Genomic DNA, 27,290 nt, shown 5'->3' on the forward strand with positions numbered 1-27,290 from the left:
GGTTTTTTTCGGACACAAACGGGAAGGGCTTGAAGCTCAGCAGCAGCCAAACTCTGCTCTTTGCAGATTTGTCCTTGTCCTGCAGCTGTGGAGACACCTTTTATAATGCTGAAGTTTGCTCTGACACCTCCAGCTGAGCCACACGTGCCCCTTCCTCAGGGTGTCTCCTCCTACTACTCGAAAAGCCTCCGGGAACCCACACAGGATTTAGTAGGGAAAGCTGTTCCCCAACATCAGGAACACCTTCTCTGCTCCAGTTCTCTGATCCCACTTTTACCTCCACAATGCATCCCAAATGGCCAGCCAGCTCTTCTCACTGCACACTGGGGAACATGGCACAGGCTTTGGAGAATGGGAGCCAGGCACTAGCACCTGCATTCAGCTGGAATTGCCTCTGGGGCAGCATCCGGGGGGTAGCTGACCCCAGCAGCTGAGCCAGGGTTCCTCTCTGAGCAGCAATCACCGCTGCCACAGAAAAGCCAGCCCATTCTGCTGCTCCAAGGAGGCATCAGCTGCAGCCAGCCTGCTCCTCCCAAAACACCTGGGCATGGGGCAGCCCACTCACGCCCACTCCAGCAACTGTCCCCGAAGTCACCACCAGGCTTCTCTGCAAGAACAAGGCTCAAAGCAAAGTTCACATCAGTCACACAGCTCCTCCCCAGTCCCCCTGTGCTGCGGGCTCCTGGGAGGAGAATCCTGCCTGGGATGTGCCCCGGCAGCACTGCGGCACCTTCACCCATCGGCACACCCGCGGAGAGACAAAGCACTCCCACAGGACTCAGACTTACTGAGCAGGGTTCCCAACAGGGACAGGGGCACCAGCAGAGGCCAGACAGAACCTGCAGTACAGCAACAGGCAGGAAGGCTGTGGAGCCAAGAGCCTGGCAGGCTGCACACACATCCCGTACCAGAGCTCTTCCGCTCCTCTAATCAGACTTTGCAACAGATTTGAGAAATGAGGTTGGGCTGCTTGCTTTATCCCTCTGAAAATGGGGTCACTGGGGGGTGGGTAGTGGTGATGAGAGACAGGAAAGGACTGATAAACATATACTCTCTATCCTCTATAATCTGTCCACCTGCCTCAAGGCAACAAAATAATGGAAAACAGAAATAATCTGCTCTCATTTATTATCATTACATATGTGCAGCCCTTCCGACAGCAGATTTACTGTCCTTGCCTGTGCAGGGACCAGCACCCTCCCACGTAAAATATGTGCACACAGCTTGAACCAAGGGAGTGGTCCCCAGCCAATGCTCACCTCAGTGCCACACAGGTGTGGGCCCCAGCACTCCTGCTCAGTGCTCAGCATAACCTGGGCTTGGGATGCTGCTGTAAACCAGTTTACGGGGGAGAGAAATCTGAACTAGCCTGTAGGCACTCAAAGATTAATGGAGACCAAACAGCCTTCTCTGCTCCTAGTTCCCATTAAGCAAAGCAAGATCCACTGGTAGAAATAAAGCAAAAAAATATGATCCAAAAAATGGATCCAAAAAAGCCTCTTCAGGTAGCAGCCTGATACCTCTTGCCCTCCTTCAGCAGAAAGCTTTGCTGAATGCACCCAGATGATGGTGCAGGGAAGAATTTAAGACATACATGTGGAGATTTCCTTTGCAAAAATTATCTTTGTTCAAAAAAACTACACTGAAAATTAAATTTAGCCCTTAAATTACTTTGTCAAGTTCCAAACTGAAAATTAATCACTGAAGTGTGAAGCAGAGATTTCAGTTCAGTCTTAAGTGGTTATCTCACTATGTCTCTCCAGAACTGCTACCCATGCTCCCACAGTAACACACCTGAGTTTTACCAGCTGTACACGTCCTTCCCATCCCCTGTGCCCAGCTCAGCATTTTGAGGGAATGACGTTCCGCAGGCCCACTGAGGAAGGAGGGCTCCAACAGCAGTGCAGGCCACAGCAAAGCCAAGCTCACTCTTCTCAGTGAGTTGACCAGAGAGCCAAGGGAAAGAGCTGCTGAACCCCACACCGTGCCCCCAGCAGTGTGTGGTCCCAGCGCACCAAGACGCGACAGGGTGTGATGTGACCAGGCAGCACTGACACCCTCACGCTGGCCAGAACCAGGAGCCTTATCTGGTGCCATCTGTCCCAGTGAGCTTCAGCCAACAGGCACTGTCACTGCAGCTCAAGTCCCCATCTACACAGAACCGAAGATAAAAGGGTCTTTGGCATTGCTGGGAGGAAATGAATCTGGTATTTCAAGTGAAAAAGGGGGTGTGGGGGGTTTCTGTACAAAAGCATAATAAGTAAGGACCTTGTGAATTCAGGCTAGTATTTATCATCACCTCTCTCCCAGTGGCACCAGCACATCACTCCAGTCCAGACCCTCCCTGGCTGTTCCTGCTGTGTGTCTCTGGTGATGCACTGTCCCACAGAGAGCTGCCAGCCCACACCATCCCCGAGCACAGCAGCCACGTGCCTTGCTCTCTATCTGTGTCACTGCTCATCTCGGACGCAGCTCTATGATAACTGCTCAGGTTTCCTTGACACTCTCACAGCCTGAGTGGACTAAGGATAAAGAGCTGCCTGTGGAGACACATCACAAGATGCTGGAAGTGATTCAGGAAGCACTACAAAGTATCAGATGCAATTTCCTCACAAGAGCCTTTGCTACAAAAACACTTCAGCAACAGCAGTGTGTTCCCAGCGCCACTCACACTTCCTGCCAACACTGCCACACGTGGGTCCCTCACGGCTTAAACCTCCGTGGCTGCTGCCCCGGGAATGCTGTGCCCTCCTCCCGCCCCACTGCAGGGGGCTGCAGCTGCAATGCAATGCCAGACACAGGACACAGTTGGAACAGTCAGTGCTGAGGGACACAATTAAAACCTAGAGAGATAAAGGTGCCCAAATTAACAATTTAACAACTGGAGACAAATACCAGGGACTCCTGAAGCACAGCCCCTCTCACCTGATGGGTCAGCACCAAACACTGTCCCACATGCCTCCCTGTACCCAGCCAGCCCCCTCACAGTGGGCACGAGAGCATTGGGGGGTCCCCAAGGCCCTGGGCAATAGACAGGGGCTGCACAGCAGTTGGGGGTCCATAGGGCCCTGTGCCATAGGTGGGAAACAGCAGCCTCTTGCCAGCCAGACTGGCCATTCCTGAACAACTCTGGGAACATGTGATGGATAAAATAGACAAACAAGCAAGTACCTCATCACTGAGCATTGCCCACCCAGCACCTCTCCATATTTATTTTCCAAGACTGCCCTTCCAGCTTGGCAGCAGATCCTGCCCTTGCCAAAACCCCAAACTTTCCCTCCTCTTTTGCTTATTGTGGAAGAGAAGACAACACCTCATTTTGCTGGTCCTGAAGTAACACAACAGCATCTGCAACTGGCTGAAGATACAGAGTTAAGAAGCAAATGCTTTAAAAACACATGAAAAACACCATATATTCCAACCCCTAACACTTCCAGCCCTTCCTCAGCTCAGCCCTTACAAGCTTGGCAGGAGGAGGATGGATCCTCCATTCCCCCAGATGTGTAAGGGCCAGCACACAGGCACCCTGAATGAAGTGGCACCATCCCAAGAGCTAAAAGGGGGGAAAAAAAAATTCAGAATTTCCTATCGATCCCACTCACTGACCTCCCCCTAATGCAGGCACCTTGCAATCAAACCAGTCCCTACCCATCCATAAAGCAGATTTACAAGAAAGACATATTATCATTTTTATCAGCCCACTGCAAATTTAATAATCATTCATCTACTGCTCTAAATAGATGCAATAAATAAATCCAAACAGAGCTGAACTACTGGCCTCTCCTTTGCTGCTATTATTTTCCAGATCACAAAGACAATTAGAGGAAAAATGCCAGTCCACTATTTTTCAGTGTGGCCCTGGTAGGAAGCAGCTGTGGAAGGATTTTACACATGAACGGATGAAGCCAACTCGTTAGAGACCTGACCCAATGACACGTGTGAGCAGGAGAGAAAGGCTATTCTTTATCTCCCATTGAACAGCGAGTTATGCTCAACCACATCATTTTTCTTTTTTAACCCCACAGCCACACTTCTGTGTTTGGGTAAGTTCTACAGCAGACATCTCATGAAGAGTGTACCTAAATTACTCCCTCTGCTCACACACACAGACAGCACTTTCCCCTCTCTGGAGATGCTCTTTTCTGAGGAGAGCAATACCCAGACAGTAGCAGAGTTTAGGCCTCGGGGCTCACCCCTCCCCAGCACTGAGGATGGGCAGAAGAGACCCCTGTGGGCTGAGCCTTACCACAGCCATCAGACAGGGAAAAGGAAGCTTTAATGACAGCAGGTCTGTCACAGCAGCCAGGGCGGGACAAAACACTTCTCCCTTGCTCCATGGGCATCCAGAGGTGCCGAGGCTCTGCAGGTAGCACCCCGTGGGACTTGGAGCTCCGTGGGCAGCCAGTGTCCCTGCACAGCCAGTGTCCCTGCACAGCCAGGCTCTGCCCACCACAGAGGGGAGGAAGCACAGCCACTCACGGGAACACTTCTGAAAGCAAAGCCAAGAGGAGCAGGGCAAGGAGCAGCACACCAGCACCAGAGGGATTCTCCACCACATTTAACAAGCCTGGACAGCAAGCATCAGCCCACCGGTCCCTGCCTGACATCAATCTCCTGCCAGCAGCTACTCTCACCCTTCCAGGCTGAAGACTCACTTAATCCTCATTATCCACCTTCCTTCAACACAGAGTGAAGTTTATCCAGATGATGCTATCAGGGGCTGTCGTGTGTGCACATGGACACAGAGGTGGGTTGTGGGTGCTGCATTCCCAAACAGGCATGCTCCTTCCCAGGCCCTTTGCAGGAGTGCAGCTCTTGCCTGCCAGAAGGCACCACCACGAGTCGGTGCTGCTGCTGGGAGAATTCATCCTTATAAGGAGCAGAAATCCCATTTTGTTCAACAAGGCCTTGTTTCCCTGCTACACCAGCAGAGCAATCGGTGGGATTCAAAGGAATAAGGCTCTGAGGAGCGGTGGAATGACACAAGTATGAAGCAGTTCAGTAAAGAAGAGTCAGTATATACTGGTGTAGAGGATGGACACGGGGGCTGGGTTCAGCAGCCTGAGGAGCTCATGCTCCAGCTGCACACCTGCACCTCTCCCACTCTCTCCAGGCTCAGCTTCAGGCCCCAAGTTGGACATAGACCCTGAGATGGGGGGCATCTGATCACTCCTGCTCTGAGGAGCCTCCCTGTCCACTTTACAACAAACATTCACTTCACTGACACAATCGTATCCAAACGAGTTCATTAAGCAGTACTTTGCTCAAATGGCAGCAGGAATGGCTTCACCCCAATCAAGTGTGGCCATATACAAAGGCCATCGTGGAGCAACACAGACCCAATTAAGCTGCCTGGGAACTCACTTCCCCTCACCGCTTTCACTGGCTGCCAGGCACAACATGGTTCTCATACTTTCACCATGTGTCATTCTGCACAAGCAGCTGGAAATAAGGACCTGGGAGCTCAGAAGACAGAAAACACGTTTTGGCAAGGACGCACAGCTGCCCTTACAGCCCTTCAGAGGGTTCCCAGCCCCCAGGGCCACCTCGCAGCGGGGCCGCAGAGCTGCTCCACACTGGGGTGTCTTCCCTTGCCTCCCCCTTGCCTGTCCCATCACTCCAGAGGGGAGCACCTACACCACCCTTCTGCTGCCCCCTCCAGCAGAACCCCCTCAGCAAACCACATCTGACCTCCAGACTCCACCGCTCAGCCTTGGCTCCCTGGCCTTGTGCTGCACTCGCTCAGATCAAAGTTTGAAGCATAACCCTGAAATCTCCAGAAAAGCCTTTGGATTTCACAGATAAGTCAGACTGCTGCCTTAAGGCAACGAGGATCTGCTGCAGTAAACCCTTCCCAGGGGGTTTATATGTGTGTGGAGGGGGAGTAGAAGTATTGTAAGGAAATATACGCCAAGACATAAGCAAAACAAAACAACCCCCCCCAGTAATGTACTTGCATCTTATTGATCATTAACATTAAAAAAAGTCTAACACGGCAAGTCTGCCAGAGACCTTTGTGATCCCAGTGAAACACATTCCCGTGATGTCAAGAACTCTCACAATAATGATGTAGAAAATCTGTAACTTGCTTTGTTTCAAGGAAAGTGTGTCAACTCCAGATCCCAGAGCAGCTCTAGGACAAGTCTCCCCAGTGTGATACCATCACTGGGAGCACTTGGACTGAACTGGAACAAGCACTTCAAGATTCCATGTTATGTGGCCCCACTCAAAGCCCTTTTAGAGGAACACGGGCTATGAAACACCAGGAATCAAGAGTCGAGGGACCAAGAGGGAAGGGTGAAGGGTCTCACGTTTCTTCTTTCATGTCCCTTTCTTCCATCTCCCTGTGCAGAGGGAGGACAGTCAGCTCTCCACAGAAACATTTTAGGAATAAGCAGTTGACCCTGTCCAGAACAAAATAATTGATCCTGTGCTAGACAGGGAGCAAGACAATTAAATATGATCTGGGATATCCCACTTCACACATCACTGACCCCGTTAGCAAAGCACTAGGGCTCTGGTGAGCAGAAGGGCTTGAGGCTGACAGCTCTCCATGCAGGACCAAAGGCTCCCCATGCCCACATTCCCCCAGCAGCCCCCACTAAGAATGGCTTTCACTGCATGTGCAAGGGGAGGCAAAGATCTGAGCACATCAACACTTTGCAGGAGTTCCTTTGTAACTCAGAACTTAGTGATTAACTTCCAAAGAAGTGCTCAATGCAGCTGGCACACTGCTCGTCCCAAGTGAGATATTTGCACCAAGTGCATTCCCAAAACACCTTGAAATGGAAGAGTTACACACAGCTACTGTGAAATCTCACATCAAACACACGTTTAAAAATAAATAAGGAAGCAGCACTTTTAACCTGGCAAAATAATCCCTGCTCTACCAACAAGGATTCATTCTAGGTTCAGATCAAATTCTGATAATTCAACCCAATTGAGTTATGGTGATTGTGCTGTATTTGCTGTACATGCTGCAGGTCACAGTCAAGGCCATCTTTGTCTTGTAGGACAAAAAATGCAAACCCAGCTCTGGCATGCGAAGGGTCCTGTTAAACATTGACATGCTTCAGTGTGCAACTGCCTTATGGCCTCAAAGTCTCAAAACAGAAAAAGCCTCATCATCCACAGGAGACCTGAACTCCATGGAAGGCAAAGACAAAGGATTTGCATAATATATAGTTTTTCAAGCCAAATTAGTTCAAACCAAAATCCTTCTCACTGAAGACCCCCACCATCACCTCCAAGTGTTGCAGATCAATTCCCAATACAAAGGGTGCTCTGTCCTCCCTAACACTCCCAGGAACTTCGCAGGGAGGACAGGACAGCTCCCTGGAAAAAAACAAGCCCAAAGCCCTGCTTATACAATAGATGTTTGTCACCATTGTCACATCATCACAAAGGGGAAAGAGGAAGCACAGGCTGCAATATTGGCCCCTGTTATGAAAGCAGCAGCTTTGTTTGGGCAGGAAAACAAAACCCACTGAGCAATCAGAAGAGAAGAATTGTTAAAACAGCAAAGGAACACAGGACCAATAGGAAGGTAATCCACAGCAGAGATAAACCCAGGAACCATCAGCTCTGTCACAGTGCTTCCATTCTGTTTCCCAGGAAGGACTGCCCAGGCTCCCTTCTGCTCCCAGCCCAGGAACCAAACCCTTCTGCTTCCACCTCCCAGCGCACTCCTTCCTGAGCCTTTTCCCACTGCCTCAGCCTTCTACACCTGCTGCTTCCCCAGGCTTCACCCCAGCTCTGCCAGTGCCCCAGACCTCCCCTCAAAGGGCACAAGCTCTCCCTCATCCTGCAAATATAAGATGAACCATTTTACACAAACTTCTTGTTTCAATTGCATTTTCCTTTTTTTCAGCATGATTCAGGAACCCCTGGGATGGGTTATTTCTTGAAGACCAACTTCATAAGTGAGAAAATACTACCAAGAAAAACCAGCTGAGAGTAAAGAGAATCCCAAAACTCACCCCCTAAAAGGCCCCTGTTCACAAGGACTCCAAGATACACTCCCTTGAAAATAATTTCCTCTTTTCCAAGAGAGCAGCTTACAGATACAGGAATGAACAAAACGATAAGTATTATCCTTTATCCTAAAATACATTTAGCCCCTGCAGAGAAGTATTTAGGAATTAGGAAGTGCCTTCACCCAGTTATGTTTGGTGCCAAAAGAGATTAAGAAAGCAAAAAAACCCAGGACATGAATTTCCAAGTATGCTGGCTAAAGAGTTTTTTGGCTATCAAATAAATATTACTGTCAATGGCTATTATTGTTGGAGGGAAAGCCCAGAATGACTCTCCTGAAAACACTTTTCACCCCTAAAAACAATTACAGCAAGGTAGATCGGGAATGTTCCACCCTCTATCCAGAGCAAGCTTGGGGGGATGTTTTCTTTGTTTTACAGAGAAGCAGCAGTTTCCAGAGTGAAAACATCGATCTTTGCCTTTCTCCAACCTAAGCCCATTGTCTACATCTGTAAATGAACTGTGCAAATCTGCTGCTGAGAAAAAGTTTAAGTAAGAACATTGAATTTAATAGCAGGTTCAGGTGACTTAGCTGCCTTTAGAGGTGTTCATTTCCTCTTAGAATTAATTGACCCCTATAAGAAAACAGCACTTGACATAATGACACAGTCCCTCAGCAGGACCTGGGCTGCTGGCACTGTGCAGCACTGAACTGGACTGAGTGGGACAAGATCCCCCCAGCAAGAGGCATTTTAAAAGCCCCAGGGTTCTCCTGGCAGACAGAAAATGGATGGGCTCCAGCTCTACCCATGAGCATAACAGCACTCGCTTACCGTCAGTGACGCCTGAAAACAGCAAAGTTCCACCATAAATGCCCGTGGAAAATGGCCTTAATTTAATCCCTGGCCCTGCTGCTCTTCCTCCTGCTGTCACTCATATCTGAGCCCTGCTCCCACAGCCTGCCCAAGCAGCCAAGCCCAGCCTAGAAAGAGGGCTGCTTTCCCTTCTGACTCTGGTCCACTGGCAGAAGAAAATTCTGCTTTCACCGCCTTTTATTCCTACTATTACTCAGGAGAAATCCACAATTTCTTCTCCTGCCAGAGTGCTTCCGGAGCGGTCGAGGCAAGTGCCCTGTGGTGCTGTCACGACCGGACACACCAAGAGGATAGGCTTCCCAAGTGCTCCTCCACAACCTCTGCTGAAAACACCAGAGCCAGGCACCGTGAGAGAGGGCAGATGGCCTCACTCCAGGGCAAACAGCTGGGCTCCCCAGAGAACACCCTGGCACTGCTATGGGCCCGGGTGGGTGCAGCTGCCTGGAAAGGCACAGGAAAGGCAAAAGGAAGAGGTGCAGCCCATGCATCCATCCAAACAGTCAACAGTGCCAAAAGCCATCGACACCTCAGAGAAGCCTCTGGGACATCCCACCATCCAGGAGCACCGAGGGAGAGCCAACTCCGGGACTCACCGTCTCTACCTGCTGCGCACCCACCTGAACACACAGGGCCCAAGACCGTGTCAATGACACTCTTAGTGTGTTTTCATGCACCTGAGCATCTCCTCTCCAACTCACTCTGCAAGAAAAACCTGGTGCCACCTGTACTGGGTGCCCACAGCAGCGCCCGGGGGACAGGATGAGAGCAGCTCTCCAGAGCTACTGCACACAGCTGGGGAGGCCAGAGGGTTCTTCCCACCGTGTGGGTGCTCGGCATCAAGGCACCCGTCACAGCTGCGGTGCCCGCGCGACAGGGGACACGCTGTGTCGCATTCCGAACTGTTGCGACCCACGCCTGTGACACGTTTACCGGTGTCACCACCGGCCGTGCCACCCCCACCCCGCGGGCCCCGGCGCTCCGGGGCTGTCCCGGCGGCCTCCGCTCACCTTGAAGTCGCGGCTGTGCTGCGGGGTGTACTCGAGAGTCCAGAGCGCCCGCACCAGCTGCGCCAGCTGCTCCGTGACCTCGCCGGGCGCGGGCGGCGGCCCGTCGGCGGGGGGCGGCCCGCCGCGGAACTGCTCCAGCGCCAGGAACTCGGCGAAGAGCTCGGTGTTGCTGAGGCACTGCAGGATGGCGTTCATGAAGCAGGTGTTGCCGTGGTTGCGCAGCCCCGCCACGCCGGGCACGGCCTCGGAGCCGCCGGCGGGGCGCGGCGGAGGCTCGGGGCTGCGCGGCGGGCCCGGCGGGAAGCAGCTGCCCAGGCCGCCCGCCGCCTGCGGCGGGGGCAGGCGCGGGGCGAGCGCGCCGCGGGGCTCGGGCTCGCTGCTGTAGTGCGAGAGCGTGGAGAGGGTCTTCAGCACGCGGCTCATGAACCCGCCGAGCGACCGCCCGGAGGGCGCCGGGGCCGGGGCGGCAGCCGGGGCCGAGCCCGCGCCGCCGCCCGCCGCCCGCCCGCGGAAGAGCCGCTTGCTGAAGGAGCGCTTCTCCTTGGCGCTGCCGGCCGGCCCGGGGCCGCTCACCCGCGACATGGCGGCGCGGCGCAGCGCGCATCCCCGCTCGGCCCTCGGCCCGCTCGGCCCTCGGCCCGGAGCTCAGCCCGGCGGCGGCCGCCGCATCCCGCCGGGCCGGGTCGGGCCGCGGCTCCGCCGCCTCACGGCGCCGCCATGCAGCGGGCGGGGCGGGGCGCGGCGCCACGTGACCGAACCGCCACCTTAGCGACGGGCAGACGCCGCCGCAGCGCCGCCATCTTTGCTGCTGGCGCGGCGAGCACGAGGAGGGCGGGGACTGGGCGACACGCCCCCCGTGGCCCCGCCCCAGGCCCCGCCCCCCGGGCACCGCGCGCGGTCCGGGGGCTCCGCCGCCTCCCGCGGGGCCCGCCCGGCCGTGCCCGCCCCGCCCGGCCCGCACAGACGCGCCCGGCCCCGCCATCCCGCACAGCCCCCGCAGCCCCCGCGGGGCGGCGCTGCGCGGCCGCCGAGAGGTGCGGGCGGGCGGTGGCGGGGCGGGCCGGGGCGGGGCGGTGGCGGGGGTAGGTGCCGGGGCGGCCGCCCGCGGCCCCATCGGCAGCGGCGCCGGGGCCGGGAGCGCAGCATGGCCCCGCCGGGCCCGGAGAGCGGACGAGGTGAGGCTCGGCGGGCGCGGCGGCTCCGGGAACGGGCGTTCCGGGGATCAAACATCGAGAGCGGGGAGGGATGCCGGGTGGCGGGGCCGAGCGGGACGGGATCCTGCGATCGCGGGGCGGCGGGGCGAGGGTCAGGGAGGGCGCCGGTCCCGCCGCCGCCCCCTCAGTGCCCGGTCCGCCCGCAGCGGCCGCCACGGCCCCCGGTAAGAAGATCACGGCGCGGCTGAAGCGGACGCTGCCGGTGCGGGGCCCGCAGGCGCCGACGCTGAGCGAGCTGATGCGCTGGTACTGCCTCAACACCAACACCCACGGCTGCCGCCGCATCGTGGTGTCCCGCGGCCGCCTGCGCCGCCTGCTCTGGATCCTGCTGACCCTCAGCGCCGTGGGGCTCATCCTCTGGCAGTGCGCGGAGCTCCTCATGAACTACTACAGCGCCTCGGTCTCCGTCACCGTCCAGTTCCAGAAGCTACCCTTCCCTGCCGTCACCATCTGCAACATCAACCCCTACAAGTAAGACCCGGGGGGCTGCCAGGAGGAAAAAGGGTGTCACCGGCCAGGGCTCCCAGTGAGTCCATCATCCCCCACCAGCCCAGCACCAAACCCCTTCCCGGGCTTGGCCCAGTGCTGCTCGTCAGCATTCTCCCTCTGCAGCACCTCGAGCGCAGCTCCCGCTCTGTGTTGATGCACGTCAGGCACGTGTGGGTTACGCTCACACCCCTCACCTGCCTTCTGAGCTCGGCTCAGTCCATTTCAGTTTCTGCTACAGACAGTCCCTATCAGCACCTTGGTTCTCCTCAAATTCCCTTCTTCCCAGGACCAAAGTTTGACGATTACAAGCAGCATCATCTCTTGAAGAATAGAAAGGGCACATCTGTCACTCCTCTGTTGCCTCTTTCTTTCCTTGTGGGATGTTTTGACATTATCCATCAGCAGTACATTTTCTCCTGTCAAATCACACTTTATGCTGCTGTCTGTTCTGCTGCCAGCTCCCCACACCGGTCCCCGCAGGCTATCCAGCTCTCTGGTACCTCTACACAGATGCAGAAGTCTTATTTCCACATGCTCTGCCTTCTTGGGCTTCCTAACATGAGGAGCTTGTGAATCTTGGGAGGGCTTTCTCTGTATTTCAGTCTGTTCTGGCTCCTGTGGTCCTTGCTCTGAGAGCTCTCCACGGACATAGCTGTGTCTGCCCTCACTGGTGTAAGAGTGATGTGAGACCTCCACAAGGAATTCTGTCCTGAGCCGTGGGATGCACAGTGGCTGGGCGGTGAGGTGGGATGGGGCGTCACTGTGTCACATTGTCTCCCATGCAGGTACAGTGCCATGAAAGAATATTTATCTGAATTGGACAAAGAGACAAAAAAAGCTTTGGAGACTTTCTACGGATTTTCTGAGGGCAAGACCAAGGTGCGCCGGTCAGCGGACGAGTGGAACAGCACAGGGAGTGACTTCTTCCAACAGATCCCTCTGCTGAAGGTCGAGGACTTCTTTAGGACAGCAACAGACCTGCACAGTGGGCAGAAGAGGAAAATAGAGGGAAGTGTCTTTCACAAGGACTCGTCCATCGTGAACTCCGGTGATTCCAATGACATCATCGGCTTTCAGCTGGTGAGTGTCACTGTGCCCTGGCCAGCAAGTTCCCTGTGGGGCAACGAAGGGCTGTTTGGGGTCAGTGTCCCTCTGTCCAGTTTAATTGCCTGCTCAGGTGGCTTTATTGTGAGCTGTCAGCTCTTCTGCCCAAGCCTCCATGGCAGCTGCAGATTAACCTCCAACTCCCTGGAAGGGAAATACCTTCCTGAAGTCTTCCCAAATAAAGTTAGTACCTTCTGTGACCTTTCCTTTGGGCCTAAAGCATTTGGTCATATCACTTAGCCCTGAATGAAAGGTCTTTGATGCCCGTTTGTGCCACTGTAACTTCACACGTGATTATTTCTGTGGAAGAGAAACACTGTCACACATACCTTCTAGAATCCAGGATTTCATTCCATGTGAAACACTTTTTCCCCTTTTGTGCTTGTCAGTGCGACGCGAACAACAGCAGTGAGTGTGCCCTGTACACGTTCAGTTCGGGGGTTAATGCTATCCAGGAGTGGTACAAGCTGCATTACATGAACATCATGGCGCAAATTCCCCTGGAGACGAAAGAAAAATTGAGTTATTCTGCTGATGACCTTCTACTGACATGTTTCTTTGATGGCCTATCTTGTGACAAAAGGTCAGTGCACAGAAAATTCCTGGCAGCTAGCAGCTTATTTCCAAGTCCATAATATGCAGGAATGGAATATTTGGTATTTGCTGAATTTCAGCAGGAACCACTGCCATTTTTTAAATCAAAGCAAACATTTGCATCTTCCTGAAATTAATTATGCTTCTTGATTTCATTTGTCTTAGTGTTCTGCTGTCCACATTTCAGATAAACCTATGTTTATCCTTGGCAGAATCAAATCTACCTACTTGTGGTAGTGCAATTCCTATGTGTCCTGCTAGCAGGAGAGGCATCCCAGGGGAGCAGTTGTAGATGGGAACGATAGTGTGCCTGTAGACACTTGGCTGTCAGATGGGAGAGGGCTCTGTGTATCCCCCTTCCTGCTAGTTCTGTGAATCCACTTTCCCCACCTTTTCAGCCCCCATTCCCACATGAAAATCTCCTCAAATTTCCTTTTCCTGATCTATTAAAGCAGATCATAGTGCCACGTAGTTTCAAGATATTCAGAAAGAGACACACCTTTCAGCAAAATAAATTGCTTAGAAGGAAGGGACTAACCCCTCATGCAGTCCTGGTCTGTCTCTGCCAAAACCAAAGCCCAAACGTGCTGCTTTTCTCCCACAGACAGAACTGCAGGTAGCAATGTCACAAAAGTTGATTTCTTCCAGGCACTTCACTCGTTTCCACCACCCTCTCCATGGCAACTGCTACACCTTCAACAGCGGTGAGAACGGGACCATCCTGAGCACCTCCACGGGCGGCAGCGAGTACGGTGAGTGGGGGCACTTTGTACAACCGTGTTGTTCCAGGCTGGTTTGCACACGTGTGTTGTTCCTGGGCAGTTTGTACAAATATGTTGTTCTGAGGCTGTTTGCAGAGGAACTGTTTGATAACAAGTGTTTCAGCAAACTGGATCGTGCTGGAGCACGAGCGATGTGTTGGCTGTAGATGTACAGGCTGATTGGGGAAATGCCTGTTTGAACTAGTGCAAACTCTTGCCTGAGAATATAGATAATATCATTGCATCACTAATGTTTTCCAGCTGAAATCACTGCTGCCCAGTTATATAACTTTTTAAAGTGAGTTACAGCCACGTTCCCAGCAGGTTTTATTTGTTTGCTGTACTCGGGGCCACCGAGGGATGTTACTGGCTGCAGTTGTCTGAGTCTGGCCCAGCAGAGGCTGGGCTTGGCTGTTACAGTTCTACTTAAGGCCAGATAACATTAAATAAACTGTGCTGCCCTCCCTGACCAGAAAAGGCAGCTCTAGCTCCTGGTGTAACTGTTCTGCCTTGTTCAGGATTGCAGGTTGTTCTGTACATTGACGAAGCAGACTACAACCCCTTCCTGGTGACGTCCACGGGAGCCAAGATCATTGTCCATGACCAAAATGAGTATCCCTTCATCGAAGACATTGGCACGGAAATTGAGACTGCAGCAGCCACCTCCATAGGGATGCACTTTGTGAGTGGCAGCAATCTCTTTTACAGGTGTACCTTTGCCTTGGGAGAGCTGTAAATAGGAATTGATGGGGTGTTTGCAGGGAGCCAGCAGCTGGAAGGCTTCTAAATACCTCCCACTCAGCAGCTGAAGTGCCCTGAGGAAAATCCTGTGATAGCACTTTTCTGAACAAAAGAGGCCGTGGGAAAATCAGGTCTTTATAAATGCAACAGCTCCTGGGATCTTGTTTGTTCTCCCTTTTCTCCCACCCCTTGGCTTTCCAGGGGATTTTTGATTTCGGTTTCACAGCAAAATCCACAACCACAGAAATGCGTTGTCAAGTGCCTCGTTTGGCTTTAGCAATGAGCGGCGGGTTTCATGCGCGGGTCCCAGGGAGGAGGATGGGGAGCTGTGAGTCCTCTGCTGGGCTGGGTCTGCAGCACAGCCCGTGTAACTGTTTTGTGGGTGCAAGCCTCATTCTGCTGGATTTCTGTCTATCCCGGCTGTAAAAACACCCTCGTGGGCAGCAGCTCTACCTTTGCCAGCGTAGTGAAACATCTTGCCTGCTGTTGGCAAGGGCAAGGAGGGCTGCAGCTCCCAATTTCCCCATTTGGCTTAGTTCAGACAAGGCATTTGACCCAAAGGGCTTCGTTCCTCAGCAGAGCAGTGAAAGCTGTGCCAGATCCCTTTTATCTGGATGGGCTGTTAAGTGAGCACTTCAGCTCTGCCTTTCTTCCTGATGGTCGGGTCGGAGCATCGGCCATCCTGCTTATCTGGGTGTGCCACATCGAGATAGGCTCTGCATTAGAAAAGACGTAAGAGGGCTGATATTTTAAAATGTGCAAATATTTAACTGTCTTCCAGATGTCTGGAAAACTGCAGCAGCAACTGCTTGGTCAAATGTGACTGAAAGGTTTGCAAACCAGGTCGGTGAGAGGAGGAAAAGTCTCACAAGACTGTTTCCTCTAATGATCACACTGTACAGTCACTGCAGGGAAAGTCTCAATATTTAGTGTAATATTTTCCTGGCACGTGGGTTTGGACTGTACATTGCTGTAGTATAAAAAACAAGATTGAGCACGTCTCAGTGTCTGTATTTAAGAGACGTGGCATGAGGAAGGGATCCAGTTGCATCCTGATGTGGCAGCCAAAATAGAAGCTGGATACAATTTCTGGTCTCAGAACAAAAGCTGGTGATCATGGTCCTTCCGGGAAAGGACAACTCCAGAGAGCCTGCTGAGAGGGGTCACAATTGTCAGGACAGGGCTGCAGCAGTGAGTTGCTGGATCAGTCCTTGTACCCAGATCAGGAACACAGAGGAGGACACAGCATGTGTGTCACACGTGGTGCTGCTTGCTGGGCTCCAAATGGAGCATCAGTGTCTGGTTATCACTCATGGGTTTCTGCTGGGTACTAGGACTGCCCCCCCCTCCAAAAATATTCCAGGATATTTGGAATGCAAACAAGGCATTGCTTGGTTGGAGTTACAGTGCTCTGGTTAAATATTTAATTTGGAAATTATTTCAGTACCTGAAAGAACAAGTAAACTACAAGCCACAACAAAATAATTTTATACAAAGGATGGATCATCTGGAAGCTGGAGGAGCACACTGAGGCAGTGTCCAGGCACACTACATGGTTGGTGGAAGTTAAAAGCACATTAAAAGCTGGTTTTGTTCAGTTTCAGAAATGATGCATTTCTAAGACTGAAATCACATCTTTCCCTCCAAAGAGGGGTTTGAGCATCTCTAAAAGCACTGACTTGCACCATACAGGCCCAGAGCCTTCTCTTGTCAGCTGTGACCTCAGGAACCTGAGGAGCTGCAATTAGTGCCTTAAAAGTAACCACCATTTCTCAGGTTCCTGGTAAATTGATCCTTTATATAGAATTTTTAATTCTAATTTTAAACTCTGTAGAGAAAGACAGGTGAATGGGTTCTTAAATGGATGTTTTTTGTGGTTTCAAGCCACTCTGTTGTAAAGTGGATAATTACTGCAGAAAGATAACAAGGGCTGAGAAAGGTGAGGCAGTCTGCAGGAAACGGGTGATGGAGCTGGAATCAGGTCTTGGGAATCTGAGGGCTCCCAGCCTTGGTTTCACAGACCTTGCAGGCACAGGCTTGGCATCTCAGAGCTCTTTGCTCTGGGCAGTTTGCAGAACAGGAAAAGGCCTTAGCATTCGAGAGTAAGGGTCAAAGCAGCACCTGGAAAAAGGCCTGAAGGAGACACAAGCATTTCATTTAGAGTGGTTTCAGAGAGGTGCTGTTGAGCACTAGTGGAACCTCAAGTGCTGTTTACCCACAGCACAGGAGCAGACACTGCAACAACAGCTTGTAAAGGTGGGAGTACTCACAGAAAACAACCCAAAACCCCCAGCCAACAACCCCCCTCCCTCAGAACACAAACATCCAGGCTGAAGGATGCACAGCCTCTAGGACTAGGAGAGAACATACGTGTGAATTACTCTGCTTTGAAAAATCCTCCCTGCTATAATTATACCACCTCACATTCCTGCAGAAGGTTTCAAGGAAAACAGCAGAAAATCCAGCCAGAGCAGTGTTTTTGGAAATGGATATTAGAAAAAAAAAGGAACTTGTTTTGACGAGGGATTGACTAATCGTTTTAGGTGGCAAAAGGTAAACATGCTGTTCAAAGCTGCCCCATCATTTACAGTTTCAGAATTGTGGTGAAGTGCCACTGAATCCTTTGGTCTCTCTGCAAACTCAAAAAAACCAAGATTCATTCTTTTCTGCTTCTCAGACTCGGTCTCGTAAGCTGAGCAAACCCTACAGTGACTGCACGGAGACAGGAGCTGACATACCCGTGGAAAATCTCTATAACAAGAGCTACTCCCTCCAGGTAAATCCATTACACTTGGTTTTATCAGTTGCTTGAAAACTACCTGCATGAAAAGCTTTATAATATTCTGTGGTTCAGGACCCAAGATTGGGAGCAGTCCAGGTGCAGGGTGGCTGCTTTAGCCACTGATGTAAAATGCCACAGCACTTCTTAAAATACAACTTTTATTCTTAAGTGGTTGCTGTTTGAAGTTCCCTCAGGCACCCTGTTAGATAAAGAGAGAACATGAGCTCATTAGGCAATTTTCAAGCAATGTGAGACTGGAAAATATTGGCCAAGTAAAGGTTGCAGCTTAGTAACCCTTGAAGCTAGAAATTGTGACCTTTAGGACTCCAAGAATAACAGATACCATCTAATCAGTATCCAGATAGCAGGATGTTTGTTTACAGAGTAAGTTTCCACTAATTTTGCATGGTTTCTGTAATTGGGTCCACTTGGAGAATGTCAGTTGTTCTCGCACTCTCCACTTGAAGAATTGTACTTACATTAGCTGCTGCCTGCTGCAAAGCCCAGGCCTAGCCTGGATTTGTATTTCATGGGCAATATGAAATCTGCTGTGATGTAGTAAGATCATACAGACATTATCTCAGGTTTTTAATAACAGTACTTCACCAAAACTCAGGGCTTATGAGGGCTGGGACCAAAAGGCTTGACTGGGATTTCAAAGAGAAGTTCAGTTCCTGCATGTTGCAGTGTTCTGGCACAAACCACAGCTCTGCTGCCCTATTAACCCTCATAGCTTCAGGTCTCCCAGTAGGCACTACCAGAGTTTGGTGGAAGCTGTGAACATTTTCTCCTGTGAGTCACTTCCCACACACACCTAGTTTGTGATTCATGGGCAATGTGCCGTGGCAGGCCAAAAACCTTCTCCTTGGCTCTGGAAAGAGCAACCACAACAGCGAAGCTTTCGGTGGTTGTAGGGGAAGTGGGAGCACTCACAGAACCCCATATATATATATAAAATCCTCAAAGAGAATTGTATTCTTATCTCTTGCACTAGAGTCTCAACCCTCCATGGCACTTTCTGCCTGTGTTTGTATTCACTCACAGCAGAGCCTTAAGGTCCTGAGAAATGGGGTTCCCATCCTGCTACTCTTATAAGCAGGATGTTTTTAGGTGCACAGGAGGCTGGACCTTGGTGCTGTCTCTTAGCCCCCAGCTCTGTTTTTTCTCCCCAGATCTGCCTGCACTCCTGCTTCCAGAAGGCCATGGTGGACTCATGTGGCTGCGCCCAGTATGCACAGCCCTTGCCTGCGGGGGCCGAGTACTGCAACTACAAGAAGAACCCAAACTGGAGTGAGTATTGAAACACCTCCACACTGCACCTGCCTCAGTGCCCACTGCCAGCCATATCCTCTGCAGCATCAGCCCCGTCACACAGCCCTCTGCACGCCCAGCACCCCCAGTGTCCCCATCACAGAGCCCCCCACACCCTCCAGCGTGCTGGGACCAAGCAAATCTGCCTTAACCCGCTTAAGCTCCGACACCCAGAGCCAGAAGTGCCTCCCTTGTTCACACTGACTGGTTTGTGACACTTGCCCTGATGGCTTGTCACCTGTGCCTACCAGAGAAGAGTTGAGTGGAGGGCTTGACCGGGTGAGGCAGTTCATAGCAACAGCCACTTTTCAGAGTGTATTTCTGGGGTAAATTATTTTATCCCCACCATGTAGGCGATGGCCGCAAAGGCCACCTACACCCCAGATGCTGCACTCCAACCCAGGTAGCAGGAGACCTTTGCTTTTCCTTCTGGCTTCTCACACCTGTCCCACTCCCTCCCTGCAGTGTACTGCTACTACAGACTGCACGAGAAGTTTGTGAAGGAGCAGCTGGGCTGCCAGCAGATCTGCAAAGACGCCTGCAGGTGAGTCTTGGCCACGACCAGAGGTAAAGCACTGAGTGTGCGTGGGAGCTGAAGCTCACAAGTGACATCCTGCCTCTCTCTGCAGCTTCAAGGAGTGGGCGCTCACCACCAGCATCGCCCAGTGGCCATCCACCGTGTCAGAGGTCAGTCCCCAGTTGTGCTCTCCTGGGACAGCAGCCTGGCACAAGGCATTGAGTAACCCCAGAGCACAGAAGCAGAAGGCCCCGGGGTAGTCCTGAGCACTCAAGGATGCTGCTCTCAGAGGCCAGTCTGTATTGTCCAGGTCTGGGCTTTCCCCTCCAAGAGTTCACCATTAAACTGAGATTTGGCTTGTGGTCTGGGAGATCTCCTCTGGGACAGCTGACCTGTCACACACTCAGTTCTGGCACCCACACTGGCCCAAGGAGGCATAAAGCACGACTCCCTTCTCAGGGGATCTCTGCACAAGCACACATAGCTATAGCAACATTTTCTGTCTGTTCTCCAGGACTGGATGCTTCGAGTTCTCTCCTGGGACAAAGGGCAAAAGCTCAACAAGAAACTGAACAAGTAAGTCCCCCTGTGAGTTCTTGCCTTGCACCTCCAGCTCTGATACAATCTTGGCAGCCCTAATGATGGCAATTGGGGAAAAAGCTCCCTTGGAGCAGCCCAGCCCTACTGGTCCAACTGGTTATTTGCATAGTTTTTCAGTATGTTTCATGTTATTGTTTTACTAAACCCTCTGCTGCCTCCTGCTTCCCTCAGAACGGACCTCGCCAACCTCATGGTGTTTTACAAGGACCTGAACGAGAGATTCATTTCGGAGAATCCTGCCAACACAGTAAGTGAGCACAGCTGATCCCTGCTCAGCCTTTGGGAGACACAGCACTTCCTCCCACACAGGGCAGCAATCCCACCCAGGCAGGGGCAGGAAGCTATCTTGGAGATGCACCTCGGGGCTGGTCCTGCCCTTTGAAGCCCTTATCTGGGGCCACGTCTCTGCCTGTCTGGCCCTGACAGAGCGCTGTGCTGGGGCAGCCCATGGGCTGCCTGCGGTAAGCCCAGTTCTGAGCTCCTCCTGAAGCAGAGTCAGAGAGAACACTGCAGACAGCAGAGTTGGGCCCACTGCATTTGGGAACACTCAGCATGCCCTGGCTCGCTGCAGCCGCCCCGCGCACTGTGACAGCACCACCAACACGTGCCCGCCCGTAACCTTGTGCTCTCTGCTCCTCCAGCTCGTCATTCTCCTGTCCAACTTTGGGGGCCAGCTGGGCCTCTGGATGAGCTGCTCGGTCGTCTGCGTCATCGAGATCGTCGAGGTCTTCTTCATCGACTCGCTCTCCATCGTCATGCGGCGCCAGTGGCAGAAGGCAAAGAAGTGGTGGAACGACCGCAAACGGGCCGGGCCGGGGAAGCCTCCGCAGGCCGGTGACGTGGAGAGGCAGGGCCACGACAACCCCGTGTGCATCGACGAGGACCTGCCCACCTTCAACACTGCCCTGCGCCTGCCGCTGCCCCAGGACAGCCCCCTGCCCAGGACTCCCCCCCCCAACTACAGCACTTTGCGGCTGGAGACGGCCTTCACCGAGCAGCTGCCCGACACGCTGGAGCTCGGCCCCCACTGACGCCGGGCACACACCCACCCAGGGGCCCGAGGAGGTGGGTGATGGACCAAAGGTGAAAGGCGTGGATCCAAACAAGCACTGAAGGGCTGTTGGGTCAGACCCTTAATTCAGGGATTGAACTGGCAGTCAAAGCTGCCCTGAGCAAAGCTCAGACACAAAAGCCAAGGGCTCAGAGACATTAGGAGCTTCAAGCAACACCAGTACTCAAGTTAATGATGGCAGAAGATGGCTGGAACAGGATGTGGTGCTGAACTGGGATGTCTCACCAGGCAGAGGTACACATTAGCCACCAGCTGCACACACCCCATTGCATGTGAGCAGGAATTGCTCCATAGCAGATTGATACCACATTGAGGATTAACACTAATTACTCTCTGCTGTATGGCTGGACTTGTGGGAAAAACCCCAGGCTGTCAGGAATGCAGCATGGCATTTGTAGGAAGGGGCATGACAGAGGCTTGGGAAGAGCACAAAACAGATAAAAGGAGAGCCCTCACTTGAATTTTCATTAGAAACCTGTTTCCAATGATAGCCTGAGGAGCTCTTTATTCTGAGGGGAAGAACCAGGATAGCCAGAGATGGGGTTGTAGAACAAGTTATTTCACAGCTGGGGTAGGAGACCCTGAGTCATCCCCAAAGAATCATCTGAAAGGGCACAAAATCCAATTCAGAGCACAGTAATGAAGTGCATCTTCTGCAAGCTTGTTCCATTCCACATCACTCAGCCAACCCTTAAACATAACTTCCAAGGAGCTCATTAAGTGACTTCCCAGAAACCTCATAGGGAGCTGGCTGCTCTTTTCCTGCTCAACCTCAGGCAAGGACTTCCTCCTGCAGCCACCCAGTTCCCCACCTGCTTGCCCTGGAGCTGGCAGTGCCTGGGGGATGGCAGAGCCAGGCAGGGCTGCAGTGGCAGCCAGCGGATGCCTCACCCCACTTGTGCCTTGTCCACCTTGCCCACACCTGTGCAGATCCAGAGCAGCATCAGCACCCATGTTTCACCCCCTGTGCTCCCAGCCCTGCTCTCCCCGCGGTGCAGACAGGCCAGGGCTCACACAGGGACCTCAGGCCCCCGCCACGGTGGCAGTGCCCTTCCCCTGCTCCCCATCCTGCACCCTGCTGGCAGTGCCCTTCCCCTGCTCCCCATCCTGCACCCTGCTGGCAGTGCCCTTCCCCTGCTCCCAGTCCTGCATCCGGCTCCTTCTGCCACAGCCAACCCCCCACTGCCTACAGCACACTGTGTAGATGCCGAGGATGAGCATAACCCACTGCACTGTGGCTGCTGGGGGTCTGCAGAGCCAGAGTGATTCAGTGTGAGGGGGCAGGAGTGTAAGAGTCTCCTTTCTCTATGAGCTTATTTTATAGAGGACAGTGAGAATCCAGGAAGGTTCTTTAACGTGCAATAAAACCTATTTTAACTGAATTATTTAAATAGATGATAAACTGAAAAAAATAAAGATATATTTTTTTGTAACTGCTGTGTCTTCTTGGTTTTAAATCAGCACTCTACCAGTTACCTCCATGCAGGCATCCCAAGAGCCAATAGGACTCGCCTGTGCCTGCCCCAGGGCTGTGGGTTCTCAAAAGTGCTGAGCCCCCTGGCCAAGTCCCCCCAACCCTTTGATAGAAATGGGATGGGGGGATGCTTCAGGACCTGCCTTGGGAGCAGGCTGGGGGGACTGCGGGTGCAAGCAGAAGCACAGCAAAAATGCCTTTCAGAAAACACCATTAACCAGCCAGGGACCAAAAAGCCTGGAACCTCAGGTGTCCCCAGACAGTTCTATTCCTGGAGGAGTCACTTGGAGACCACAGGAGAAGAGACAACCAGGTGTGCTGTGCCTCAGGCCCTGCTCCAGGAGTCAGTGACATGCCCGGGATGAACTGTGGTGCGTCCCTATCACCTCTAACAGCATCAAATACCAACACTCCACACCAGCCTTGCCCCATGGGCAACAGTGACAGAACAGACCTAGAGGAGAATGAAGCAGCCCAAGGAGCTCCACCCCAGTGCCACCCTCCCTTGGAGTTACAGGCATGGGCTGTCCCCACTACAGTAGTGGTGGGAATAACAGCAAAGTCCAGAGCTAAGGAACACCTGACCACACACTCCTTCCTTACCAGCTTGGTGGTGCTGACACAGGAGCTGTTTTGGCTCAGTTACAGCTGACAGAGGACCTGCCTCTCAATGCAGATGGGTCAGCTGTGACCCCCACTCTGACAGAGGACACCCTGCAAGGAACACACAGGGGGGTGTGGGTGTCACCTCCCTGGGAAAGCCAGCAAACATCACAAAGCAGGACATACCACAGTGCCTCTGTTCTGCACCCCTACCTGTGCATGCAGCAGCACACGAGACCTCAGCTCTCTGCAGGGTTTGCTCACTAATGCTCCAAGCAATGCTGAAGAAAGGCTGCCAGAGCTCATCTTGCTGCTGGCACAGCTCCTTCCCCTCTACTGAGCCATTCACTGGACTTCCCCTTCCTCTCAGGCTGCTCAAGTACCTCTGCCCACTCCCAGCAGCCCTCCAGCCCCTGGAGCTGGGTTAGATCAGAGGGTGCTAATCATGCAATCAGCCCCCTGAAAGGAGGGAACCCCCCAGCTGCTGCCCACAGCATCACCCTGCACCTGCCTCCATGGCCAGGGAAGGCACCCACAGCCGGCACAGATCAGGATGTGAGTGAGGGGTTTGTGTTTCCAAAGCCTCCCCAGAGCAAAACAAAAGCCTTGGAAAATAAACACAGTGGTGCCAACCCTGCACAAAAGCAGATGTAGGGACTGGTCAGACTTTATACTGAGAACTGCAGTTCCAATAAGGAAAATATCCCTTGGTGGAGAACAAGGCTGCTGACCTCCAGTGCTCCCAGCAGCGGCAATGTCAGGACTCTCCCATTGATAACTCAGGACACGTGTCCTACCAGTCACCTTTTGGGATGAACACTCACTTTATATTCTTTGGAAAGGCACAGGTGTTCTGCAGGTGCTGTTTGCAGTTACTCTCGGAGCAGGTGCAGCACCTTTTCTCTGTGTATGAATAATCCTCAGGAGGCAGAGAGCCATGGAGATACAGAAATGGGTTACTTCACTGTGAGTTAAACACTGAACTGTGCTGAACTCCTGAGTCACCTCTAACACAGAAAACCATCTGGGATGGTCTGAGAGTCAGGACTGGCACACACTGAACATCATACACCCAAAGTGTTTGAGAAACTCAGCTTGAAGTTTATGGGAACAACAGGCTGTAAAATCTGTGGTTCAGCAACATCCCCTCCTCCACCACTGCGGCTCCAGGGTCAGGCAGGAGGCTGGGTCTCTTGCCGTGGGAACTGTGTTCCCAGGAGACTCATGGCAAGTGGTGGGAGCCTGGCCAGCCCCTGTCAGGGCTCAAGCACAGGCAGCCCCCCCTCACCAGCAGTCCCCTGCTCACAGCAGCCCCCATTCACCTCCTGGCCCTGGGATACACCTGTGGCCATGGTGCCCAGGCTCTCGGATACGGATGGCCCCAGCCCCACAGCCCCACAGCCCCACAGCCCCACAGCCCCACAGCTCTGGCTGTGCAGCACCGCGGTACCAAAAACACGGTGAAGGTGCAGCAGCACTGCAGGCACAGCACTGCCTCGGCAAAGGATGAGCTGGGGAGAAGTGTCGAAACAAACCTGCAGCAGCAGGTGCTGGTGACTCACGGGAAGGGCCGCCGGCACACTGGGACCAGCCCTTCCAGGACAGGAGGCACAGCAGAACTTCTTGCTCCTCCACAGCTCCTGTGGCAGCTGCTGCCAGATGGGAGAAAGTCGGAGGTGATAGAGGAGCTGTGTGAGGAAAACAGCTGAGGAGGAGAAAAATCCAGCTGCACAGAGATTTTCTGGACAGCAGAAATCCATTAGTGTGCAGGTGTCAGCCTGGAGAGGTGACCCCAGCCTCCCTCAGAGCAAAGGGAAAGGGTGGCTGCCCAAAGCTACTCCCAGCAGATGCAGCCAGGTGGCACCGAGAGGGTTAAAACTGTCCAGGCCCCTTCCAGAGTGATGACATTTGGGTGATATCCAGTGGTCCTCAAACAGGTTTGGGAGTTAAATGCCTCATCAATGTAAATGGGGCAGGGCTGGGGAAAGGCATCTCCAGCACATGCCTATGGAAAATCCTTGCAGGCTCTGAGCCTCTTCTTATGCTTAAGCCCAGCTCTGGGGAGGCCAAATATGGCTGGAGGTTGTAGAGGGTTTAGTTTTACCCTTTTCCTTCAGGGCAGGCAGAGCCAGCGCCAGAACTGCCAGAGGCTGGAGCTGGGCAGTCCCGGAGCAGTTCCTCACATCAGACACCTGGTCTGAGCCGATCCCACCAGCTCGGTCTGTGCTTGGTGCTTTGGAAGAGTTTTCCAGCAGCTGGAGCATCCCAAGCCAGGGCTAAGCTGTGGCAGTGGAGCCGTGGCAGCACCAGAGCAGCTCCAGGCAGTGTGAGTCGGAGTCTGACCTGCGGTTGCAGCAGCTTCTCCACGGTGACGTGCCATGGCAGGGCCCCAGCGCTAATCCCGATGCCGACATCTCCCTGCGAACAGGACAGACCGGGGCGTTTGGAGTCCTCACCAGCTGCCCACGCCTGCCAGCACATGCTGTAACACCATGGCAGGGCTGGACTGGCAGTGCTGGGCACGGCAACAAACCCTGGAACGAAATTGAGTGTGACCAGTGCCCAAGGTGAGGAAGGGGAGCCAGCCTGGGCATTTCCAGCCAAGAAACTGGACTGCCCTGCTTTGCTACTCCAGCTGTGGGCCGTGCCGGTCCTGGCTCTCCCTGCTGCTCACAGCCTCTCCTGGTGCCCCACTCCATGCCAGGGGCTCAGTGCCACACTGCTCCCACGGGCAGCACTAGTGGCAGCCCTCAGTTTTGCCACACACCCACAGGCACCCAGCGCTGCCCACGTGCGCTTGCCCGCCCGCCCCGCCAGCCCCACTGGCCCCACATCACCTCGGGCTGGGCTCAGCCAGGCGGGGCTGCTGGAGCTGGGCTGCACTAGCCAGCCCATGGCCATGCAAACGCTCCCAACACAAGGGGCTGGGCACAGGGTGCATCCTGGAGCAACAACACCATCACCCATCGCACCACCCCTGAGCAGCTTCGCTTCTGGAACTGGCGCATTCTGGCAGCAAGGGCACCCCGAGCCCGTGGGGATTTATGAAACTCTCCATCTGTCTCCCTTCTTCACAAAAAGCAAAGGCTCTTCTCTCACATCCCACTCATCCCACTTGCCATTTATCCGTCCCCAGAGCAGTGTGGCCTCAGGATGCCCTTGCCCTAGGGATCTGGGGGTGGCGGTGGGGCAGTGGGAGTGGTGGTGGCAGAGGGCAGGGGCTCTGCCAGCCGTGCCTGTGCCTGTCCCTGTGCCTGTGCCTGTCCCTGTCTCTGAGGACAGGCCGGAATGCCGCACAGCGGGTTCCTGCAGCACTGACTGTGCTGCACTGGGGTTCTCCCCTTCAGCCTCGCACAGGCAGCCGCAGGCTCAGAGTGCTGATCTGCTCCCCGGCCCAATTGTAACACAGCCCAAGGTGTAAACAGGGAAACACCTGGCCCTGGGGCCGTGGACCATGTGTTCCTGCCTCTCAGTCCTCTGGTATCCTCACCTGGGCCTTGGCACTTTCCTGTAACACTCCCGCACCCTGACCCTAACCTTGTCCCTCCCAGTCTTACATTTCTGCCTCAGTTTCCCCTCCAGACGGAGCTGGGTGGTAGCTGTACCCCCTCGGGGTCTGAGCCCCCTGCACTGCTGGGTGTGCTGCCAGCCCTGCTCAGCTCTCCATGTGATCCCCTGGGATCACAGTGGCACTGTGACTCTGGGAGCCTTGCCATTGGCAGCGTTCCTGTGACACAAACCAGTGTCCCCCCAACTCACCTGCCTACTGCCCACCAGAGAGGAAAGGCCCAGGCACCGGCACCAGCCTGGCCCCATCCAGCACCAGGGATGGGGTACAGGATACAGGGTCACCTCTACCTCCTTCCACTCACATACTTTGTCCAAACATGTTTCTAGGGATTAAAACCACGTTCCCTAGAATTGTTCACCTGTAATTCCAAGTGCGCCACAGTCCCAGCGGGATGTGATCACCTGGAGCGCGGCCGAGGCAGGACCCGGCCACAGCCGGGGTGAATCACCCTGTTGTCACAACACCTCTCACTCCGGTATCTTCCTCCTGGGTTTTAAGACCTTCTCACCCAAGTTTACATAACGAATCCTGAACGGTACAAACTGTTCCCCTGGGTACACATGGGTAATCACCCCGACTCCAGTCTTGTTATAAAATGTCA

General features: G+C 53.5%; 2 protein-coding genes across 4 annotated transcripts in view; one reads left to right on the forward strand and one right to left on the reverse strand.

Annotated features, from left to right (window-relative positions):
* The window catches only part of USP31 (ubiquitin specific peptidase 31), a 30,550-nt gene extending 20,026 nt beyond the window's left edge, over nt 1-10,524 (reverse strand). For all 3 annotated transcript variants that reach the window (XR_005563902.1, XR_005563901.1, XM_027736143.2), the window contains exon 1: nt 9,857-10,524. Coding sequence is in view for 1 of the 3 variants with exons in the window: in XM_027736143.2 (XP_027591944.1) it covers nt 9,857-10,438 (582 nt within the window). In the remaining 2 variants the exon portion in view is untranslated. The remainder of the gene's footprint in view (nt 1-9,856) is intronic.
* Nucleotides 10,525-11,000: 476 nt separating this feature from the next.
* SCNN1G (sodium channel epithelial 1 subunit gamma) lies at nt 11,001-22,474 on the forward strand. Its single transcript, XM_027736187.2, has 13 exons — nt 11,001-11,031; nt 11,217-11,541; nt 12,345-12,639; nt 13,053-13,246; nt 13,906-14,009; nt 14,537-14,700; nt 17,437-17,535; nt 18,714-18,831; nt 19,318-19,396; nt 19,482-19,539; nt 19,884-19,945; nt 20,141-20,216; nt 20,611-22,474. Exons 1-13 carry the CDS (start codon nt 11,001-11,003, stop codon nt 20,998-21,000), a joined length of 1,995 nt encoding a protein of 664 aa, XP_027591988.2. The 3' UTR covers nt 21,001-22,474.
* The last annotated feature ends 4,816 nt before the right edge of the window (nt 22,475-27,290 follow it).

Source organism: Pipra filicauda, unplaced genomic scaffold (assembly GCF_003945595.2).
Source record: "Pipra filicauda isolate LSUMZ 115617 unplaced genomic scaffold, ASM394559v2 scaffold266_size1643727_pilon, whole genome shotgun sequence".
NCBI lineage: Eukaryota > Metazoa > Chordata > Aves > Passeriformes > Pipridae > Pipra > Pipra filicauda.

Excerpts from the sequence above, each read along its gene's own strand:
- SCNN1G (XM_027736187.2), top strand. The coding sequence starts at position 11,001 with ATGGCCCCGCCGGGCCCGGAGAGCGGACGAG. Across the intron at positions 11,542-12,344 it reads TGCAACATCAACCCCTACAA|GTACAGTGCCATGAAAGAAT; the intron begins GTAAGACCCGGG and ends TCTCCCATGCAG. Across the intron at positions 19,946-20,140 it reads CTCAACAAGAAACTGAACAA|AACGGACCTCGCCAACCTCA; the intron begins GTAAGTCCCCCT and ends TGCTTCCCTCAG.